This window comes from Cyclopterus lumpus, chromosome 17, assembly GCF_009769545.1.
Source record: "Cyclopterus lumpus isolate fCycLum1 chromosome 17, fCycLum1.pri, whole genome shotgun sequence".
In the NCBI taxonomy this organism is placed as follows: domain Eukaryota; kingdom Metazoa; phylum Chordata; class Actinopteri; order Perciformes; family Cyclopteridae; genus Cyclopterus; species Cyclopterus lumpus.
In genome coordinates, this window is record NC_046982.1 from 7,744,116 (window position 1) to 7,763,465 (window position 19,350).

Sequence of the window (19,350 nt, forward strand, 5' to 3'; positions counted from 1 at the left end):
ACTATCTTCACATTGAGCCAACACTGTATTTATTTCACCGCCTTCCAACTCCCCCCACCCGTATAACACCTTTTCTCTGTCTTTCATGCACACACAGATGTACGGGCGGTACACCCAGGAGCTCGGTGTGTATGCCAAGGAGGAAGCGGCCCGCCTGCGGGATGGAGGAGTGCGGGACGGCGCAGGACTGCGGAGGAACACCAGCGTTCGCAGTCGTGCTGCAGATCTGCTGGATTACGAGAAGGACCCCTGTGCAAAGTGCCATCGTAAGTGGCGATCGCGCAACAACCCCCTGAATCTGTGATTTTGAGTGTGATTGCAGGGGCAAAGCCTGCAGGTGGTGTAGTGCTCGTGTTGTGAAGGTCAGACCAAAGCTGTGTGTGTGTGTGTGTGTGTGTGTGTGTGTGTGTGTGTGTGTGTGTGTGTGTGTGTGTGTGTGTGTGTGTGTGTGTGTGTGTGTGTGTCCAGCATGTGTGAAAACATTGGGCTTCTTAAAGCACAGCAGAGTAGCTACCTGACACGAGGGAGCAGGAGAGGATGTGAACACGATTAAACGTGACCGATCTGAGCAATGACCTCTAGCCAACAAGGGCTTTCTCAATGTCAGACAAAGACAGCCCCCTCTGCTGGCTGGCAGTGGCCCACGTCTACTTGTGTGTCTGTGTGTATTTTTGTTTGTGTGAGCAGAACTCTGATCTGAACTGTCAGATTATTGTATGTCTAGTCTTCCCAGATGACTGCAGATAAGGGAGTGGCAGCAGAAGAGAGCTCCACTTCAAACTGACGTACTCCACAATAAAGGAGTGACAGACCCTGGCTGGGTGTGTTATATGTACTCTATTTAACCTTCATTGCATGCTGCTGAAATCAAAGAGATTTGAGAGCAGCAATGCATTTCTTTAAGGGTCAGTTCTCTCAAATTGAAACATTAGAACTACTTTGTGGTGTAGAAATAGTTCCCATAAAAACGATTAACGCTGATGTCTGCGGATTATCCACAGTAACAAGGGCACCGCTTTGGGAACGACACGCTGCAATGTCATTTCTCAATGCTGTGTTTCACAAATTCAATTCCTTTCTCCTGGTGGTTGGTCAATTTGACAATAACGTTAAAGTTATAATCCTGAATCTTAAGTTCTAGTTTTTTTGCATGTGAAAATTTGCTGGTTTTCTTAGCAAACTAGATATCTTTGGGTTTTTAGGTGTTGAAATATACTGAGATAAATTTGGTTGAACTGACCCCTTTTGAGAAACAAAAATGGACAGATGCAATCTCAAAACATATTAGATACTCTCAGTAAAATTGGGAACGGGAAAAGGCAGAGAAAGGCGCAAAGTGAGCCACCGTTTTCCAGGACCGGTTTCTGCCTCTTTGCCCTTGTGACTAGTGCTCTGATTAAAGCTCGATACGTTGCACCATAGGGGAACGCCACACTACAGCAGCCCAGCCTCGCTCCCTCGCCCGTAATGAAAGCCATTTAATACAATCACTCTCAGATCAGGAGCCAGCCAGAATGATTTGTGTGCTCGCTGTCTGTGCGCTTGTGTGCTCGTATATCAAGCCCGTGTTTGTATTTTTAGACCTGCCTTTAGAGAGACGCTCCGGCTGGACGGGTACCGCTGCTGTCTTGTTAAGTAATGTGTACGGAGAGAACCGGCAGATTTTGAAGTGGGAGTTTTAGTGTTTTTCCCTCTCGTATATCTGTGTGGGAACAGCATCTCTGTGGGCGATGGACTAAGAGTGTGTGCCTCGGTTCAGATCAGTAACTGGAGCTGCAGCTTTTGAACGAGGCAGCCTACACATGCAGCCAAGGGCTCTGCGACCGGTCGTGATGGAGAGCGAAAGACATGTGCTGCCTTTTTTTTCTTTTTTCTTCTTCTTTTTTTTTCTTTTTTGACTCACAGAGTGAATCTTTCTGGGATTTTAGAGCTGACGTTACACTCCGAGGAACGGCATCGTTGTGTATTATGTCACGTTACGTTATTCCTTTTTGAACATACCGTTTAAAGGTGGCACGCCTCCTGCATTATTAGTGTTGTTCCAGCTAGTATTACATGTAATGTTAGAGAGAGAGAGATAGAGAGAGAGAGAAAGAAAGAGAGAGAGAGAGAGAGAGAGAGAGACCTCCCCAGCTCCGTCCGATGAACTGTGGAATAAAAATGATAAATTCAGTGAAGAACCTGGCAGTCCAATCTGCACATATAGAGTTTGCTTGAAGTATTTCTCTCAGACATGGTTCTTTTTCTCTTTTTTTTCACCACTGCATGATGGCTTTGTCTCTGCACATGACTGCGTTTTGTAGGCGTACGTCCTCTGTTGGCAACCTACCGTCCAGCAGGCTGCCGGGCAGCTCGCCACGTCGTGCACACAGTTGTGCCCCACCTCTCGCAGGAGAATCAGCATCCCTCTGTGACCTGAATCTTGCCCCAGAACGGCTGCTGCAATGTCTGTCTTCTTTTTTTTTTGTTTGGCATAATGTCAAACGGAGTCATTCAAACAACAAGAAGTGTTTGTGGTTCTACACACACAAGCAGCATCGTCAACAAAGTTGCCAAAGCGTAGGAAAAGAATTATGGGAGTTGGAAAGTGTCAATAAAAGGGGGATAACGATGCATCTGTACGATTTCTGTATCATTTTATACAATTCTTTGATTTTAGAAATAGTTTGGAGCCATTCTTTTATTTTATTTTTTAAGTTTTTAACACTTTCCATCAGTAAAACGTCCAGATGAAAGAGTTTAAAAGTGGAACTCAATTTAGCCTGAATGATGTGTTAGTAGCCCTCAAGATCTACATCTTTTAAACTGGGCACATTTCATTAAATAAAATGTATTTATTTCATTGTTTTAATCATCACTGATCTTGCTCTCTTGGTCTCTCCTAAGATGTGACGGCTCCTCCTTGGCCACTATATGACTTCCAAGCGGGAGAGTAAACTAATCAAATCAACTTGATCTATCTCCACTGTCGCACTTTTATGAAATATGGATCTGGTAAATGTGTTAGTAGCACATTTGAGCATCTCTCGGGACGGGCACATCTCTGAATGCTCTGGATGTTGAAGTGAATTCCAGGCTTTGGCAGTGTCCGCAGACAAGAGAGAGGAAATGAGTCCAGTGATGCTTCTTTTAGCTGACCTAGCTCAGAGTTATAGATCATAATGTAATGGCAGAATTTAAAAACCTTGACCCAGCTTTGTTTTGTCTCTATTCTTTTTTTTTTTTGATTTAGATGAAGATAAAGTAACACATTCACCAACAAATAAGCTCCTTTTAGTTTGTTATTGTTCCTTTAAATAGATAATATCGCTGTCCTCTCTTTTCGTTGTCTTTATAACACAACCTTCTTCTTTGGTCTTGGGAAACATGGGAATCCTTTATTCATTGTTATGACTGTTGTCAATAATTTGTTTGTTTGTCAGAGGATTCATTAATGAGTAACCCTTGTCCACCGGGTTACACCAGTGATAGTGGTCTAACACAAAAATACTTGATATATTTATTTAATATTTGAGCATCACAAAAGTGAAATAAAACCTGATATAGTTGATAAAATATATGCAGTAGTATTTAAAATTGAGAGACCATGGATGAAATTAACCCCACACTAATGTATCTTTTTCGGGTAGTCTGCTTAATTAAATACCTGACAATTGTCCATATATGCAAAAGTACTTCCAACACATAGTTTGTCCTGGCATAATTTAACTGGAGGGTATAAATGGAGAGCTGTCACAAGTGTGTATCAAATGTATGTCGCGTTGCTTACATCCTTCCATTCATCCCTTTCCTCCTCCTTCACGACGCATTAATATCTGTCTTTTCCTTCCCCTCTTACACAGCTGGTTCCTTTCAGTCTCACACCAACAACTATTTTCCTTCAGTCTCTTTTTACACCTTCAAGATTAATTTCAAAGATTCTTATGTGCTGCCCTCCCTCTGTCCCTGTGCCCTCAGTGTGTGCGTCTCGCTGCCAGAAGTTCCTGATCTCGCGGGTGGGGGAGGACTGGATCTTCCTCATCCTGCTGGGGCTGCTCATGGCTCTGGTCAGCTGGGTCATGGACTACGCCATCGCCTTCTGCCAACAAGGTGAGACACACAGAGCGAGAGAGGAAAGAGGGACAGTGAACCTCAGAGGCAGCAAAGTATTAGGGAGCCACGCTTTATAGCAAACGGCTAAAGGTGGTACATAATAATACTAATTGCCGCAGAGTTATATTAATTGACTTATGTCTTTTCTTCACATTTAAACGATCAATAAATACTAGTTTTACTCAAACATAGCATTGAATGCATCAATCATAAAGTGAAACATAAAGTGACATGATTAACCCGTAAGATTACATTTCTTTACAGATAACTTTTTTTTAATGTTTTAATACAAAATGTTAGTCCCTCTTTTTTTCTCATCAATAACATATCTGTAATTACCTACCACACGTTTTTGAAATCTGAATGAATCTATCCACAACAGATAAATCATGTTAGATGGCGAAACTGTCCGTTAATATGTTTAGTTTTCTAACGAATTATATATTGTGTGTGTGTGTGTGTGTGTGTGTGTGTGTGTGTGTGTGTGTGTGTGTGTGTGTGCAGCACAGAAGTGGATGTATGGTGGACTGGACAGTAACATGCTTCTGCAGTACATCGCTTGGGTCACCTACCCTGTAGTGCTCATCACTTTCTCAGCAGGATTCACACAGATACTGGCGCCTCAGGCTGTGGGTAAGACCCACAAACACACACACACACACTTGCATTCATTTGAACTATTCATGCATAAACACATGTCTTCGTGTCTCTAATTCCTGGCAATATTTCTGTTTGAATAATGTAATTGGCTCTGTAATGCCGCACAGGGTCCTCCAAGGACTTTGTCTTTGTGGTCACGTCTGCAGGAAATCCATACAGTGTAGCTCTGATGAGATGTGCATACAGAAAACTATATGAATATCAATCAGCTCTTCCCCTCGCCCGCCTCCCTTGCTCTTCATTTATTCCCCTCATCCCTTCTTCTCTGTAATTGCTTCCCTTCGACTCACCCTTTCTCTCCTCTCCGTCATACCACCTGGCGTCTCTTCCCTTTCCATTTCCCAGGTTCAGGTATTCCTGAGATGAAGACGATACTGAGGGGGGTGGTCCTGAAGGAGTACCTGACCTTTAAGACGTTTGTGGCCAAAGTCATCGGTCTGACCTGCGCTCTGGGCAGTGGGATGCCCCTGGGAAAGGAGGTAGAGGGTTTCTTTTTCCTTCATCTCTCAGTCTCCTGGGCTGCACAAATTACACATGACAGACTGCTTGGCAGTTTATGACGTTTCCTGTCGGGCGGCATTTAATATTCTTGCTCCTTGTCGTCTCATTAAAGTCGCTGCTGGGAAAATTAAAAAAAAGTGATTTGCTGCTAATAACTCTCATTTGGGATGTTATAAAGTTGTTTGAATCAGAATCTGAGCAGTCTTTAATCGATTCGGAGTAATGCCCCTGAACCTGAGTGCAGCATGCTCTACTAGAATGTGCTTTCAGCCATATCCTGTCTGCTGACGTCCTGATCTCTCTCCGTCCTCTCTCTCAGGGACCCTTTGTTCACGTGGCCAGTCTGTGCGCAGCCCTGCTGAGCAAATTCATGGCTCCTCTTTTCGGTGGGATTTACTCGGTGAGGACAGCAGCCACATTTAAAACAGAAATGCAGATTTCCTGATGCACAAAGTAAAACCCGTTTGAGTTATTGAACCTTTAAGGACCGTCACAGATTATATCTCTCACTGGAACATTCCCCATTAACTCGTCTGATGAGGAGTCTTAACGTACATACCGTTATATTTACAGTCGTAAATATGTTCAGTGACACGACACACCAGCAACAACAGACTCACAAATCCAGCATCACATTACAGATTGCAGTTGTAAAGGATTCAAAATAATGTGAGTGAGACAAGAACTGCACGTTCATGCTTTCATCTCTACATTAAAGGATAATCCACTTAAAGTCGCAGCATCTATGGTCAGTGTATTCCAGACTTTCTTTCCCCCAGAATTGGCCTCATCTACTTATGCGTCATCATTTTTTAGAGTGAAACGTCAATCTGAACTTTGGCCAAATGATTAAAAGTGCACTGAAATACAAAGAGAGTCCATACGACAGTGTGAACGTATAGAGAGGCAGCAAACACACCGATATGGAGAGGAGGAGGTGTAATCACATGCTACAAAGGTTTACATATTTATTTATTTAAATTTATTTAACCAGGAAAAGCCTCATTGAGATAAAAAATCTCCTTTACATGAATGTCCTGTCATCATTTAATTGGGTTCAAAGCAGTTTAATGATGTAATCACCAAGAATCACAAGTGCATATTTTTCCTTCTTTCTTTCAACCTTTATAAGTAAAAGGAAGTTTCATTATAACCAAAGCTATTTACATGATTTCCCTATTTACACACATTCACATCAAGCCCACTTCCTCCTTAAATCATGTTTACTGCTGAGGATTTAAGTAGTTGGAAACTTTTTTGCCGTCACAATGAATTGTTCTCGCACTGGAAATACCGTATCTCAACATGACATGTCTTTGTCCGTGTTGAACCAGTCAGTTATTATAATATATACTTTATTGCAAGGTGAATGTAAACGTTTAGTCCTTTCACGTATTGAAAAGCAGAGGCACAAATAGTTTCTGATAAGAAATGAGAATGGTGAACATTTACCCAAACGGGAAGATCTTTCCTCTGGTCCTCAATGGTGTGACGCTGCAAGAAAAACACACACAATCCACGTTATCCTTTACAAATCTTGGTGTTTTACTCGACTCTCTGCCGTTCCCCAGGACAAACTCTCACCTCCACTTATGTGAGACCCCACGCTCGCCTTCTGCCTATACCTGCAGTGGACAGTGGGCTATGCTTCTCCTCCATGTACCAGCAGCACCACCATCACCATCAGTACGGAGGAATATAGTATGCAGTGATGGAGGAGGAAGAGAAACTCATGTCAGCACAGTTAGAGAGACTGAAATAGTCCAGGCGTCGACTGTGCAGCCATTACACATAATCAGGGGAAATATTAATTCAGCTCACTGCCGAATCAAGACGGTGTTTGCTGAAGCTCATTCGCCGCTTGTTTGATTTTGTGTGGTTTGGATAATAAGTTGGCTGTCTTCCAGGAGCAGAAATAAAAGGTAACCTCTACACTCACACGTAATTCTGTCTCTTTGTCCCCCCACTTTCACTGCTAAAGGAAGAGCCCTTTGAGGGAAGCAAGGTATGAATTGCACGAGACATAGTTTCTTTGTTGCCAATTCCATCAACATTAATAATCCACGCTGTCCATTTCAGAAGCAGAGAGAGAGAGAGATTGATGCTTTTCCATTTGTCTGCGCTGTTTGAGTCCGTTCAGTGAACCATCGCAGCGAGGCAGCGATCTGCGCCGTCTTTGCTTCCACACAAACATGCCATTCCCATGATTTCATCACTTATTCCTGGGGTTTCAATCGTGGCCTCCCATATCCCAGAAGTCATACATGTGATGTCATCGAATGTGCAAAAGACACTGCAGCAGCTTGAAAGCAAAACTGTTGCCTTTGTAAACAGTTGGTGAACCTGTTTTTTCATGAGAAATGCATTTGTCGTGTTTGTGGCATTTGCACGTCCATGTACACCTGTTGGGATGTGTGTGTGTGTGTGTGTGTGTGTGTGTGTGCGCGTGTGTCTACCTGTGTGTATATCTGACTCTTGTTGAACAGAACGAGCTGAGGAACACAGAGATGCTGTCGGCTGCCTGTGCTGTGGGCGTGGGCTGCTGCTTCGCTGCCCCTATTGGAGGTAAGACAACATGGCTGCAGCCTCTGCTATCTAATTATGGGAGATAATTACTGGAGCTAATTAGATGGGGGGGAATACTTACCTCGCTGTGAGGAGAGCGGTTGCCAATTCTTTCCAGTCCATCTGTCTAACGTATCGTATCTCAGCAACTATTGGCCAAATTAACATGGAAAACGTCCATGAATCCATCGTTGCTTTAAGTGACCCTTTGATTTCCCCTTTCGAGCCTCTGTCAGGTCCCTTTGATGCAAACTTAAATCCTTGGATCCTTCTCTGCAGATGGAGTTGCCAATTCATGGAAAAGTAGATTTTCCACAATGGCCATTTCAACCATTTCTTGGATATCATCTCCGAGTGTGTTTTGCTTGTGTGGCGCAGGTGTGCTGTTCAGCATTGAGGTCACTTCTACGTTTTTTGCTGTGAGGAACTACTGGAGGGGCTTCTTTGCCGCCACCTTCAGTGCCTTCATATTCAGAGTGCTGGCTGTGTGGAACCAGGAGGAAGGTTAGGGGCGAGTTGTTTGTTTATCAAAGACCATTTCCCCATTTTTTAATAACAGTTTTCTCCTTCGTGTGCCTGGGTGTGTTTTGTGACTTTGCTACGGTGTGTTTTTAACCCTGGATACGATCTCATCAAATCTGATCTGGATAAAGTTAGAGAATATTAAACATTTCTGTTTTTATCATACTTTATATGTTATTAATCCCTTCAAGCCCCCATGTGTAAAATGGTGCATCACAGAATGATACAGTATATATTGTTATACACATTTGGTGTCCAGTCCCATTCAAAGGTCAGTCTGTAACAAAAAGACATCTCCACACAGTGACAACAGTCCTCTTTTTCCTCAGAGACCATCACTGCTCTCTTTAAGACACGTTTCCGTCTCGACTTCCCGTTTGACCTTCAGGAGCTGCCGGCGTTCGCCATCCTCGGGTGAGCATGTTTCTCTGGATTGACGCCACATTTTACTGATCCCAAAGCAGTTTGGTGCCCGAAGGGAGTCTCTTTTTTCTGTAGTCTCGCCGGGTTCCCATTCCCATTCCTGCCGAGAGTCTGAAGGTTGATTTGTATTCAATGAGCGAGGCATGAAATTAACTTTTTACTCTGCTGATTACAAGTAGAGACCGTATCCACATCATCGCATGCGAAATTTGATTTGTTTGATGCCAATACGTTTTTACTGGAGAAAAACAAGAAATTAACTTTGGTTGGCTTCCTGTCAAAGAGCCCCAATAAAGTGACTTTACCAGGCGCAATAAAATATAAAATAGTATTTCAGTGTGATTGTGTTTCACCTTCAACAGACCAAAAAGGTGTGTCTTTGTCTGTCTGCAGGATTGCCTGTGGTTTTGGTGGCGCTCTGTTTGTCTACCTGAACCGGCTGATTGTCGAGTGCATGAGGAAGCAGAAGACTATTAACAAGTTATTGCTGAGGAAGTGAGTATCTGACTCCTGATGTCGCATCTAGCATTTACACTTCTGGGGATTGCCATTTTAGGAAACTGTACTCATTCTCTTTCTCGCCGACAGCCAGATGAAAGGATCGACACACTCTCGTGTCTGTATGAAACCGCAGACAGCTAGCTTAGCTTAGCATAGAACAGACAGACAGAAACGGCTAGCCTGGCTCAACTCACCATTAGGCTATTAGTGAGCTTTAGAGATGCTGGCAGGGGGATGTCGTGGATGGCTAGAGTTAGGCTAGCTGTTTCCAGTCTTCATGCTAAGCTAACTGACTGTCGGCTGTCGCTAAGGGGTGTCAATCTTCTCATCTAACCCCCGGCAAGAAAGTGAATATTCATATTTCCCAAAACAGAAACATGAATAAATATTCAAGAGGCATCTTGAAAAGCCACATTTTAACCATTTAATCTGTAGCTACACCTAAAAAGAATCAAAATACGAATGCCACAAAACTTCTGTTTCAAATGGTATGATGTCTTACGTCACAAAGTTGACATCCTATTTGGAGATGTAGCTAAAGTCCTTGTGTGACTTGGGTCAATTTAACCCATCACAGGAAGCTATCTATAGTCTTACCTCCTCCCCACCCAGAAATGCAGCATGCACATACAGTGTGACAAGCGCACCCATTAATGACCCCACAGTCCATCTCTTCCTGTCAGGCGTCTGGTGTATCCCGCACTCGTCACCCTGCTGGTCACCACTCTCACGTTCCCACCGGGCTTCGGGCAGTTCATGGCCGGACAGGTGAGAAAATACTTTCATGCTCTTAAGACTCGACTGTTGTTAGATGATTGACGGTCATTTTAAACGAAGGAGGGCTTGGAGTCGGGTCCTGTGTCATTTTGTGCTCTTATTTGATAGCACAAGCTGTCCAATAGCTGCCATGTTTTCCCGATGTGGATTGCTCTAAAGATAAAGACAAATTAAAAACAAATCTTTTTTTTCTTCATCTTTTGAATACAATCAACAGAAAACCTGATGTTTATTGTCATAGTCTTTTATCATTTTACATTCAGGGTTTTCCACTTTCTTCTCAATAACTTGGGAGATGCAACACTGCAGTATTTGTGCAACAAAAAAAACAACAAAGAAAAAAGCCTCCGGTTCAGATGACGTGTATGCAGACACTTTGCGTCTGACAATTGACACAACAAAGTGAAACGTAGTTTGAGCTTTATTCTTTCTTTCAAGATGCAGAGATCACAATTTGTGTGCTGGTGTTGCCTGTGTACCTGCCGCACTGCACAACACGCCATTAAGGTTCATCTTGAGCCTTTCAGCCTGTCAAAACAAGAAGAAGAAAAACATCTGCTAGTGAGCCGAGAGAATACCTTTTATTTGTCCTGTGCAGGACTCATTTATTGAAAGACATCCTGACACAAAACAGAATACGACAAGTTGCTGACTTGGCATCAAGAAAGTTGCACTTGTTTCTCGACAATATTTGAAAATATTTTGGCCAATAACATTCAAAATGTCCGATTTAAAATGGAGTATCTTTGCAGTGCACAGATTACAAAACTCAAAATCCATTCCAAATACTGTATTTCATCGGAATGCTCCACTCAGTATCACAATGCTATCATGAGGAGTTATTATAAAACAAGCTATGCAGTAAAACAATTAAAACACATCAACCAGTTGCATCAAATGCAGCATTTGTGGCGCCAGGGATTCCCTCCCAGTAGACGCGGTCTCAACACAGCCTTAGCTGCTGAGCTTTAAGGCCTCCCATAGGTCTGTCTCGGTATGCTGGAATAAGAAACAGACGTTCAGATGACTTTTCTCTCATGTCGACCCGCCAGCTGACGCAGCACGAGTCTCTGGTCGCACTGTTTGACAACCGCACGTGGTGCCGCCAGGGCGTGGCGGAGGAGTTTGACTACATCAGCCACCACCACGCCTGGAAACACCCACAGGTCAACGTCTTCATCACACTCATCCTCTTCATCGTCATGAAGGTAGGCCTTCGACATATGTCTGGAAAATGCGTTCGCTTTTGGTGACTCTTCATGACGCTCGTCTCTCTGCCTCAGTTCTGGATGTCTGCTGTGGCCACCACCATGCCGGTTCCTTGCGGGGCCTTCATGCCAGTGTTTCTTATTGGTGAATGAAATCTACTGTGTATTCTCATGTCTTCACCGCAATGGAGAGAAAGAACCCCTTCAAATAACACCTTCTGTCTGTGTGTGACTGACAGGCGCAGCATTTGGCCGACTTGTTGGAGAGGTCATGGCAACTATGTTTCCCGATGGCATACATGCTGACGGCAGCGTGTATCCCATAGTCCCCGGTGGTTATGCTGTAGTTGGTGAGTTATTTTTACGCACTGTACTTCATTCACCATTTCGGTATCTTATCGTCCCCGCTGTAAAGCGCCAACCATTTAGATCCCTCATGCCAGCTTATAGAATTCAATTCAATTCAATTCAATTTATGTTGTATAGCCCAATATCACAAATTACAAATTTGCCTCAGAGGGCTTTACAATCTGTACACATACGACATCCCTGACCTTTGACCTCACATCGGATCAGGAAAAACTCCCCAAAAAACAGAAGAAAAAAAACCTTTCACAGGGAAAAAAGGGAAGAAACCTTCAGGAGAGCAACAGAGGAGGATCCCTCTCCCCGGATGGACAGAAGCAACAGATGTCATGTGTACAGAATTGTAACCGATGAAATCTGATTCCACTTTAGTTGAACACTACGTTTTGGACCGAAGTAAAATAGAAAGTCGTTTAAAATTGCCACGGTCGCGACTGTTACTGTGACAGATAGGCGCTAAATGTTATGAATTAGAATGACTGAAAATTAAAATCTGGTTTGGATTAGCTGTCTTTCAGGACCTGGATATTTTCTAGCTTTTCTAGCTAGTCAGATTTGTTATTGCTGTTTGAAAAGATGCCTGATCGCACACTAAACCCTCGTCTGGTAACTGCCCGTGAATGACTCTAATGAGACAAAACAAGGTTTTTCTTAAATGCCCTCCTCCGCAGGGGCTGCAGCGTTGTCTGGAGCAGTCACCCACACTGTATCCACAGCAGTCATAGTGTTTGAGCTGACTGGTCAGATCTCCCACATTCTGCCCGTGATGATCGCCGTGATCCTGGCCAACGCCGTGGCCCAGTCGCTCCAACCATCACTGTACGACTCCATCATCCGCATCAAGAAACTCCCGTATCTGCCTGAACTGGGCATGGGACATCACGAGTGAGTCTACCCACCCGTTTGAGTTTAAATGAAGTTGTCCCTGACATTTTGTATTCTGTCTTTCGTGCCCCTCGTTTGTTTTGTGTCACCTCTCTCCCTCTCTTGCATTCACATCTCCCTGCTCCCCCGTTTCAACATTTCCTCCCCTCTTCCATGTTTCAGGAAGTATAATATCCGCGTGGAGGACATCATGGTTAGGGATGTGCGCTACATCACTCTTACCTCTTGCTATCGGGACCTGCAGGAGATGCTGCTGACTGGTCAGCTCAAAACACTGGCCCTGGTTGAGTCCCGGGGTGAGTGCTGCTATTGTTGTGATACTAGTGCTGATATAGTACTTGTGATTCAGTACACAGCAGACACCTAAATGATCACTTAATCAACACATTACTTTCAGGAATATAAACTATTTTTTTTCTACAAATCCTTAAAAAAAAATACAATGAAAAAAATAAACCATAATTATCAAAAGAAAACACATGCTGTCTAAATACAATAATCTGATTGGCAAAATTAGGATTTGGGAATATGAAACTGTTACAATAATAATAATTAATAATACATTTCATAAGATTGTCATTTTAAACCTCCAGTACATGACTTTTTCGGTCTTAACGGCTTACTGAAACCGCCACAACAGTTATGTTACGTTCCACTTTTACCTCAGTGAGCTTTGCCACTTTCATCTCATTCCCAAACAAATCCCCCGTCCCCTGTTTGCCTTCCTCTTCCTTCCTCTTCCTTCCTCTTCCTTCAGACTCCATGATCCTGCTGGGCTCCATAGAGCGACTGCAGCTCCAGTCGCTTCTCTCTCTCCAGCTGGGCCGCCTGCGGAGGCTGGAGTACCTCCAGCAGCTGGCCCAGGACAACGGCACCCACGATCACCTGCCCAGCCTGACCACCGACAGCACGCCCAGCTCCCCCTGCTCCCACATCAACTCCTCCACCAACACCAACGCTCGGCAAGCGGTCCGCTTCCTGGTGAGCGCCCAACAGGTGTGAGGCGTCCTGGGGCGCCAGGGCTGGGCTGGGGCAAAGTCTGGCTTGGGTTGGGTTGTAAACGGTAGACTAAAAGTGGATCAGGCGCAGCATGTGTGAGGCCTGTAGCAGTAGGTAAAGGCACAGATGGAACTGCCATGGTAAGTGTTTACTGGTAACTCTGTAATGACATTAACACATGTCTTCTTTGTCTCTGTCGTCTGTGCCCTTACCTGTGCTGTCGTGTTTGTTTACGTGCATGTTTCCTGTCTTTTCTGGGTTTTCTGCGGCTGTCCGTGTGTGCATGTGCACTTGTGTCTGGCTTCCTCTCTTAATACCTTTTCCATGTAGATCTCCACAGAGGAGTCTGCCTCTTTCAGCCCAGTGGTTTCCAATGTTCAACTTCCTCTGAAATCTGCCTTGAAAACTGTGTCAGCCATCAGCGACACAGAGACACCAAATAGTATGTTTACATCGCTGCGAAACATATTAACATATATTATACAAACACAGATTGAAAATAATCAGATTTCAAATCCAAATGAAATGAAAACAGATTGTTCTCTCTTTCCCTCTGAGGCTCTCAGACTCTGTCCTGTGCTGACCAGGACAAGGAGCAGCTGGAGGTGAGAACGAGAGGGGTCCAATATATGTGTGTGGGTGAAAGTGTACAGTATGAAAGCGACACGTTGTATATATGTGTGTGTGTGTGTGTGTGTGTGTGTGTGTGAGTCCACACATATGCCGTCCACCTCTTCCTCCTGCTGACGGGCAGCATCCACCCACAGGCAGCAGGGCTTTCCTTTGTGATCTCATGCTGCAGAGTTTTGTTTTTAAAACTTCTGTGAGTCATTGCCCCTTCACCACACATTCACTGCCAATCAAACGGGTTTGAACATCGGACATGTGAGCATTTTTGCATCCATTTTAAGTAACATTGGTCAAAGGTCAAAGTCGCTGTGACATCACTTTATCTCAGGTGCGCTTTCTTCAAATTTGGCACATCTACCTGCGCTCAACATTGAACTGATTACAATTTGGCAGTCAAAGGTCATTAGGTTTGGACAAAAAGATACACCTAATCTAAAAAATTAATATGCTCATCATGACAATTTCTCTTAAATGTCTTTATAGGATTAAAATGATGATGTGGTGTCATGTTCACCATCTTAGTTAAGCGTGTTAGCAAGCTAATATTTGCCAATTAGCACGAAAACGCAAAGTACAGCTGAACAGGTATTTGGTCATAAACAAAATTGTTTGACAAATTAAAATGGATGAAAAGTCAAAGGATCTTTAAAGTTATTCATCCAGCAGGAGACATGAATGTTTGAACCAAGTCCTATGGCAATCCATCTAATAGCTGATTTGATAACATGTGATACAGTGTGAAATAATGCCTCAAAGTGCTCAACAAAAATGCTCCATTGTAAGGTGTTTAAAGTATCAACCAATGTGGTATTAACATTGGGTTTCATTGCAGTTTTCTGTGCCCTCACCTTCATCTGTGTTGTAGTAATTATACCCTTTCAGCAACACCCTGCTCTCATCACGGGGACTTCTCCCAGTAGAAGTCAGACTGGGATCCGATTTAAAATGGTAAACTGTCCAGTTCCACTGATGCTCTGTTAATGTTCTGCTGTGTCGATGCTCTCTCTCCCCGGCCGTAAGAGTCCGGCCGGGCCGGCTCCTCCAGAAAAAAGACAACCCAGGCCCAAACGCGTTAGGATCTCCATGGCGGTGAGACTTTCCGCCGCCTAGAGACTGTTGCTTAGTAACCGTTGCCTTGCAACGCGCACGTAGTGAGTGCTCGACCAAAATATTTGTGGTGTACCAGTCAAAGCGTCAGAGTGGCTTTGCAAAGAGAGAGAAAGTGTGTGTGCGAGTGAGAGAGAAGGTTTCATCGTCTTTTCAACATGAAGTCAAATGTTTCATCATCTTTCTGTAGAATTTACGTTTCATTGTGTCAATAAATAATAGTTCTTCTGGGTTCTGGTTTCACTGGGATCACCTGTATGTGTTGTACACACTGGTGGGAATCTGACTGTTCTATAAACCTGTGTGTGTGTGTATAAACAGGGACAGTGTATGTTTGGTCTTTTAGGACTCCACTGAAGTGGAAGATGGCATGACCCCAACAGACGTGAGACCTGCACTGCACGCAAAATATACAAGAATGAATTTTACGACTCCGGGTTTTGACGTTGTGTTGTCTTGACTGCTCTCTCATTGCAGGTAGCGGAGTGGGAGGAGCAGCAGCTCGACGAGCCGGTGGATTTCAAGAACTGCAAGATTGATCCCGCTCCCTTCCAGCTGGTGGAACAAACATCTCTGCATAAGGTACAAACAACACCAACACCCTGTCAAATTAAATGTCTGTGTACATTTATTTAACACTTATTTTAATATGTAACAATAAATGCCCTGCGAATGTGACAATCTTCTGTATTTTTACCACTGTTTTTTTCATTCCTGACAGTATATTTAGTAATTGTCTCACCAGGTCAAACGTCCTGCTTTTAAAATGCAGTTTGTGCGCTTTACCACTGGCTTTAACCTCCTCTCTGGTTTCATAGCCCTGTGGAATAACGTGAACAGTGAACATTGCCAACAGAGCTAATGACACTTAATTATAATGCAATTCCTAACTGCCGCAATGCTTTCACTAATGCTGCGATCAGACCGATAATGACCTGACAGACGAGGGCAAAACGAACGTCTGGTGGAAGAGCAGCTCATTTTATTCCATGTTGTATGCAGTGGTGGAAGAACTCTGATATTTTACTCCAGTAAAAGTAGCAACGCCACAGTGTAGAAATACCGCATTCTAAAGTACATACTAGGAAAGCATCAGCATTAAAATATACTTAATGTCATGTGTTCATCACTTTGCTGTTGCAGCTGGTAAAGCTACTTTATTCACTGAATTTGAAGTCTACCTGTAACAGTTTGACTATCTGTGTATACAATGATTAGTTGGTGTCCAAAGCCTTGTCTCACAGCAAGAATGTATGACTATAGGGTTGCCTATTCTTACAGTGACTGTCTCCTGGTATAATGATGTATACAATGAAATATATATACAAATGAAACCCCTCTCTGAGTCTGTATTCAGGCCCTGACCCATCTCTCCTCCGACACAGACCCACACTATCTTCTCTCTGCTGGGTCTGGATCACGCCTATGTAACCAGCATGGGACGTCTGGTTGGAGTGGTCTCTCTCAAAGAGGTGTGTACATGTTTTCGTCAAAGAGATTTCATTCTGTATACGATCACCTTCGCTTTCCTATTCCCGTTTCCTGCTTTCCTCACGTCTTTATTTCCGCTGCTTCCTTTCCACCCTGCCGGACGTGGCTCTGCATCTCCAGCTGCGTAAGGCCATCGAGGGCTCAGTGACGGTGACTGGAGTAAAAGTGCGCCCTCCGTTGGCCAGTTTCCGGGACAGTGGGAACAGCACAAACGTATCCGAGGTAACAGAACTGCACAAGCTGTGCATCCGCCACAGGGGGCTCTCGTTGCCACGGGAGCCCAACCCTCCAGACGTGGAGGACCAGCCAGACCTCCCGTACAAGGAGATCCCCGTCACCTTCTCGGACCAATCGAGTTTGCAGTTTGAAACCAGCCCCGGGGACATTTCAAGTCAGTCGTCGGAGTTGGTGCTCCAGGAGAGCCCTTCGTTCACCGAGGACCACTCCGAGTTTACTTTTGACTGCAGCCCCTCCCACACTGAGGAATCAGAGCTGGCCTGTGACTATGACCCCCCCACCCACACTGCTGAGCAGGACGACACGGAGCCAGAACAGGGGAGTCCAGCTCTGAACAAGGACCAATCAGAACCTGAGGGAGAGGGCGTCCCCGCCCACACGGAGGATCAATCAAAATGATCAGAGGGGCGATATACCGTCCTAATGAATGTTGACGTTTCTTACATTTGTAGAGGTGCCTCTCGCCTCCGAGTCCAGCCTAGATACCTGTGTTTCTAACGTTGTTGTGGCGTGATCGAGCTAGTGAGCAGGAGCGGATGTGACATTCATTACTGTGTTTCAAACTGTGCGAATGCCTGTTTTAGAGGACAACGCCGGTGTTATTCTGAATTTGAATTACTGTCAACAAATCCCATGAAAAGAGCAAAACCAACAACGTCTGACTTCCCTGTAATGTCTGCGGCTCTTTGAACATATTGAAAGCCTCTGAACAGCCACACAGCTGTTTGCAGTCCTTCTGGCTGATTAGCCCTCTGCTCAGGTGGAAGGCTTTGATGGGAGTTCAGTTAGGTTACAAGTCTTCATCCGCCTATAAAAAAGGTAAAGGTGTAATTTGTCCCCCCCCTTTAACCTGTAACAGGTGCATCAAAGCTAACAAGAGACTCAGTCACGTGAAAAATGTTGTATGAAGCCTTTTGTGGATCCAGAGGGATTTGTGAAGCAAAGCTTGAGAACATCTAGTCATGGATCTCTAGTTGAGATTACTGAAGGCAGTAGAGGCTATATTCCTCAAACCAGCATAAAAAATGCATCCAGTGGGATTTGCTTCAGAGATGAACATGTGATATGATATGTGTGATATTTTAATGAGGGAGTTATTTATTTTTTTGCAGCGGGGTTTGTCTACAAGGACGACGCCAGTTTGCTCTTTGTCATGGGAGAGATGTTGATAATGAGAAAAATATGGAATATTGTCCGCTGTATGTTTTTAATGTGTGTGCGTGTATGTTTGCGAGAGAGATTCTTCACGCTCACATCTGGTCCAGACTCTTTCAACGTATTCATGCCAAAATAACGTCCTGCAAACATTACTTCGATAACATTTCAAAGAGAGAGAAATGACGCACACAAATAATAAAAGAAAAGCACAGAAGAACATAGACAGTTGTTCAAATGAGCACACGATGGTATGAATTCAAGCTACTTCCACCACCTACTACTAATACATCATGAATTAATGGCTAATAATATTACGTTATAGGGGTGTGGGTTATATGTTGGCTGATATGCAATACATTTACAGGAATAATGCAGTAAAAGGGGGTTTAATAGCAACAGTGTCATTCGTTTTGTCCAGACTCCGTTGTTTACAACACACACTATTATCAGTATATCTTTTTTTCTTCATTTTACTACCAAATATTAGTGTCCGTATCAGGCCCCGAAATCCCCAAATCAACTGCGATCTACAGTTGGCAGCTTCCAAAGGTCCAGCAAGCAAATAATGGTGAAGCACATTGTAATTACCATGAGTATAATTTAATGCACATGTAGCCTTTTTTTGGCTTTAAGGATGCTGATTCCATGTGGGCAACGTCGCCTGTCAGACTTGTCACTTGAACGGCCTCTTCATCTTCTGCTATGTGAATTTAATGTGTGTTTAATGTGTTTCCAACACGATAAAGGAACTGCACTTGAGCTCAGATTGAAAGAAAGATACTGGGTGTTGTACAGAGCGCACACACACAAACACACACACACACACTCACACGCTCACTCGCTCACTCTTATACGGCCTGTAGATATTAACTCTGTGATATGTCACACGTATCTTTATGACAGAGTACATGTAATCCAGCCTGGCCTCTGATGCAATGTTGAGAAATGTACCTACTGTATGAAGCACAGCGGTAACCACGGCGATGTCGTGGAGCAAAGTGTGTGCGCGTGAGACCCTCAAATGGATGTCAGTATTTCAGCTTCACGCCGTTGCATTTTTGAGCCATATTTCTTCTCTATATTATGTGATCTCATCACAGCACCCCAACTCTGGTTCATTTTTTTCTGTGTAACCATTTGTGCAACGTCTTAACTTTTCGTTTGCATATAGAATGTGAAGTAGTGCTCGCCATATAAGATAACGAATAAGGCGTTAAATATAGAGAGT

The 19,350-nt window shown here is 43.9% G+C and overlaps 1 protein-coding gene across 1 annotated transcript; it reads left to right on the forward strand.

Moving 5' to 3' along the window:
• The first annotated feature begins 97 nt into the window (after positions 1-97).
• Positions 98-17,363, forward strand: clcn2a (chloride channel, voltage-sensitive 2a). The gene is made up of 24 exons (XM_034555194.1): positions 98-266; positions 3,958-4,089; positions 4,597-4,725; positions 5,098-5,231; positions 5,573-5,662; positions 7,235-7,258; positions 7,740-7,818; positions 8,197-8,322; positions 8,670-8,754; positions 9,157-9,258; positions 9,930-10,032; positions 11,094-11,249; positions 11,325-11,394; positions 11,489-11,599; positions 12,287-12,500; positions 12,663-12,796; positions 13,258-13,496; positions 13,830-13,941; positions 14,058-14,104; positions 15,150-15,218; positions 15,583-15,621; positions 15,714-15,818; positions 16,622-16,708; positions 16,848-17,363. The coding sequence occupies exons 1-24, from the start codon at positions 98-100 to the stop codon at positions 17,361-17,363; spliced, it is 3,072 nt and encodes a 1,023-aa protein (XP_034411085.1).
• The last annotated feature ends 1,987 nt before the right edge of the window (positions 17,364-19,350 follow it).

What these genes read in the sequence shown, in the direction of transcription:
- clcn2a (XM_034555194.1), top strand. Translation starts at nt 98, where the DNA reads ATGTACGGGCGGTACACCCAGGAGCTCGGTGTGTATGCCAAGGAGGAA. An exon ending in GGATGCCCCTGGGAAAGGAG is followed by an intron (nt 5,232 to 5,572) that starts GTAGAGGGTTTC and finishes CCTCTCTCTCAG; the next exon opens with GGACCCTTTGTTCACGTGGC. An exon ending in CCGGCGTTCGCCATCCTCGG is followed by an intron (nt 8,755 to 9,156) that starts GTGAGCATGTTT and finishes GTCTGTCTGCAG; the next exon opens with GATTGCCTGTGGTTTTGGTG.